The sequence below is a fragment of the Pygoscelis adeliae genome, unplaced genomic scaffold (assembly GCF_000699105.1).
Source record: "Pygoscelis adeliae isolate BGI_AS28 unplaced genomic scaffold, ASM69910v1 Scaffold358, whole genome shotgun sequence".
NCBI classification, from domain to species: Eukaryota; Metazoa; Chordata; class Aves; order Sphenisciformes; family Spheniscidae; genus Pygoscelis; species Pygoscelis adeliae.
In genome coordinates, this window is record NW_008825429.1 from 3738794 (window position 1) to 3741615 (window position 2822).

At 62.9% G+C, this 2822-nt stretch overlaps 1 protein-coding gene across 1 annotated transcript in view; it reads right to left on the reverse strand.

The window, feature by feature from the left end:
- Nucleotides 1-6: 6 nt before the first annotated feature.
- Nucleotides 7-2822, reverse strand: part of HSPB8 (heat shock 22kDa protein 8) — a 4540-nt gene continuing 1724 nt past the window's right edge. Inside the window, exons 2-4 of the mRNA XM_009330877.1 lie at nucleotides 2713-2819; nucleotides 1426-1489; nucleotides 7-181 (exon numbers count right to left, since the gene is read on the reverse strand). Of these exons, the coding sequence (XP_009329152.1) occupies nucleotides 22-181; nucleotides 1426-1489; nucleotides 2713-2819 (331 nt within the window). The 3' untranslated portion in view covers nucleotides 7-21. The remainder of the gene's footprint in view (nucleotides 182-1425; nucleotides 1490-2712; nucleotides 2820-2822) is intronic.

Here is a 2822-nt window from a genome sequence, read left to right on the forward strand (position 1 = left end):
GGGAGGGACGCGGGTGGCCGGTCAGGCACAGGTGGCCTCCTGGCTCTCGACGGGGATCTCGCTGCCGCAGCCGCCCTCACCGTACTGCGGGTAGGGGGGGATCTGGGGCGCCTCGATGATCAGCAGCCCCTCCGGCGACAAGGAGGCGAAGACCGTGATGGGGTCCACCTCGTAGGGCAGCCTGCAGGAAGGAAGGAAAGACAAGATGGTTTAGGAGCTGGGGGGCCGGGGCGGCTGCCAGCTCGCAACATGCCAAATCCCTGGTGGACATCGACCTTTGGGAAGCCCACGCAGGACCCCCAGCACTTGGGGAACCACCAATGCCGAGCCAGCAGCCCTGGCGTGGGGCTCGGCAAAGCCTACGTTATTACTGTAGCGCCCGGGAATGTGCTGGAGATATTTAAAGCGGCCTCCTGGCCGGCCTGGCCCCCGTGGGCGCCCTGTTTAATCTCCCTGGCAGATGTGTTTGACGGCATGTCACCCGCCGCTTGTGCCGCCCAGGCTTCTGCAAAGCAGGAGTAAATCATCGCTGTGCCGCAGCCCGCGTCAGCCGCAAGCCTTGCCCGTAAAAGGAGCCGCCACGGCTGCCCAGCGCCGAGCAGGAGGGAGCGCGGTGCTCACCCCGGCTTTCCCGTGGGAGTTTGGGATGCACAGGGCTCCTCTGGGGTGGAAAAGCAAAGCTGAGCTGCTGTGAGCTGAGAAATCCCTTCCCATGCCCTGGGCTTTGCAGCTTCTCCCTGTTAACCCCGCGAGCCCTGCGGCCGGGGGTCTGCCCCCCACATGGGCGAAGCACTGCAGTTGGGGCTCGCCTGCCTCCAGACTCGCCTTTCCTCCCTGCCCTTTGCCGTTGCTGTTGCCGAAGTGAGCCATCGCGGTGAGTCAACCCAATAGCAATCTAACTGACATCATTCAGACAGAGATATATATACACATTCACACACAGGGGTGTATTTTGGGGCTGACAATGGTGTCAGCCCCCATCGTGCCCTGCTGATCCCCGGGGGATGTGCTGGCACTGTGAGCGTGGCTCTTTGCACTCGTCCTGCTCCCTGTGCCCCAGACGGCTCCAAATGCAGCCCAGGGCCTGGAGGAGACTGACAAAGCACCCAGAAAAAGACCTCCTCCTCTTTTACCTCCCTCGGGAAATCACTGTGTGGCCTGAACCAGCCAGGCACGTGCCTCAAAAGGGCAGATTTTGGGATGAAAACAGGAGTCCCTGCATGCGTGAGCTGGGGTGTGGGGACAGGCAAAGCTCAAGCCTTCACCGCCGATGGCATCCCCACGCTGCCTGCGACCTGCCGGTGCCGCAGGGACGGGGTCCCACAGCAGGCTAGCGACATTTGGGTGTTGGTTGAGGGGACGTGGCACCCCCCCTAGCCCCAACCCCTTCAGCGGGGGGACGCCCCAAGGCCAGCTGGTACCTACTGGATTTTCTTGGTGAAGTTCTTGGAGACGATCCCTCCTTCCACCTGCTGCTCCTCGTGTTTGCCTGCAGGGAAGGGCAACACCCAGTCACCACCTCACCGGGAGATTATTTTTTCCCCAACAAACAACAACAAAAGCCAACAGGAAAGTTTTCAGAGGATTTGTTTCCCTCCCCCCGTGCAAACCCTTCCCTCTGGGGAGGGCTCAAGGATCCTCTCCTATGTGGGGAAGGAGATGCCGGACACAGCACACCCATATTTCCAGTAAGAGCCTGGGGTCTCACAGGCTGCCAAGAGCTGGGGCTTAAGACACCCCCTGCAGACATAATAAAACCTTTGGAGGTGGCAGTGTCACCCCTTGTCCCGCTCCCCAGGCTGGGCTCCCCTCCACCGCGCTGTCAGGCTGGGGGTCCCTGTGCCTGGAGCACCTCTGAAGTTAAAACCACTCCAGTGGTGGCCCAGGCCCCCCGACCTGCGGTTTTCCCCCTGCGATGCCATGAGCCCCAAATAAATACCCAGGGCCATGCTGCGTGGCAGCCCCCAGCCTCTCCCTGGGGACCCCGGCCCGGGGCACTCGGGGGCAATGCGGGGTGTCGGTGCTGGGCTGAAGGGATGCTCAGGGCTGGGTGCCCGTGGGCACCCCCAATGTGTTGCACCCCGCACCCGCTGTCCCCACCATTAACTGAATTTTAAGGGACGTGCTTCTGGCCGGTTCATCCCCAGGCCGGGGCCTTTCGGGGCTGGGTTGGGGTGGCGGCCGCAGGGGGGGGGGCCCCCCAGGCGGGGGCCTTTCGGGGCGGGGTTGGGGTGGCGGCCGCAGGGTGGCTGCCCCCCGCTTCCCAGCACCGGAGCTGCCTCTCTCTCGGCCCCTTTAAAGGGAATGTCCCTCTGCACCGGCCTCACCCTGGCTATAATTAACCCAGCCAAGCTGGGGCCCCTCTTGGCAGCTTGCTGCAGGGTGCTGCCACCCGTAGCGGTGCCTCCCCGGCCGGCCAGGGCAGAAAGCGGGGAGATTTACCCCAAAGGAGGCTTGTCCTTTTCATTTTTGCAGCAAACCACCACAGCTTGTGGGCTGGGTCCCCCCCGTGGCACCCCCGAACCACCTGGGGGGCTGCCCCAAAGCCCTGCCGCAGCCCTGGCCCTGCTCCCAAGCACGGGGCTGTTCCCGCTGGCTTAAAATAAAGGTGATTTTTGCATTTTATGGCAATTTATTGAGCCGGCATAGGCAGGGCAGGACCGGCTGCTTTTCATGCCCCATCCTCCTCCTCCCTGGTGCCTTCGCTCTCACCTGACACCTCGACGTAGCCATCCTTGGTTTTGACCGTCAGTTCCTCGGGTTTGAAGCTGTGCACATTGACGCACACCTTCCAGGGCTCGCGGGGAAAGGGCGCGGGGCTG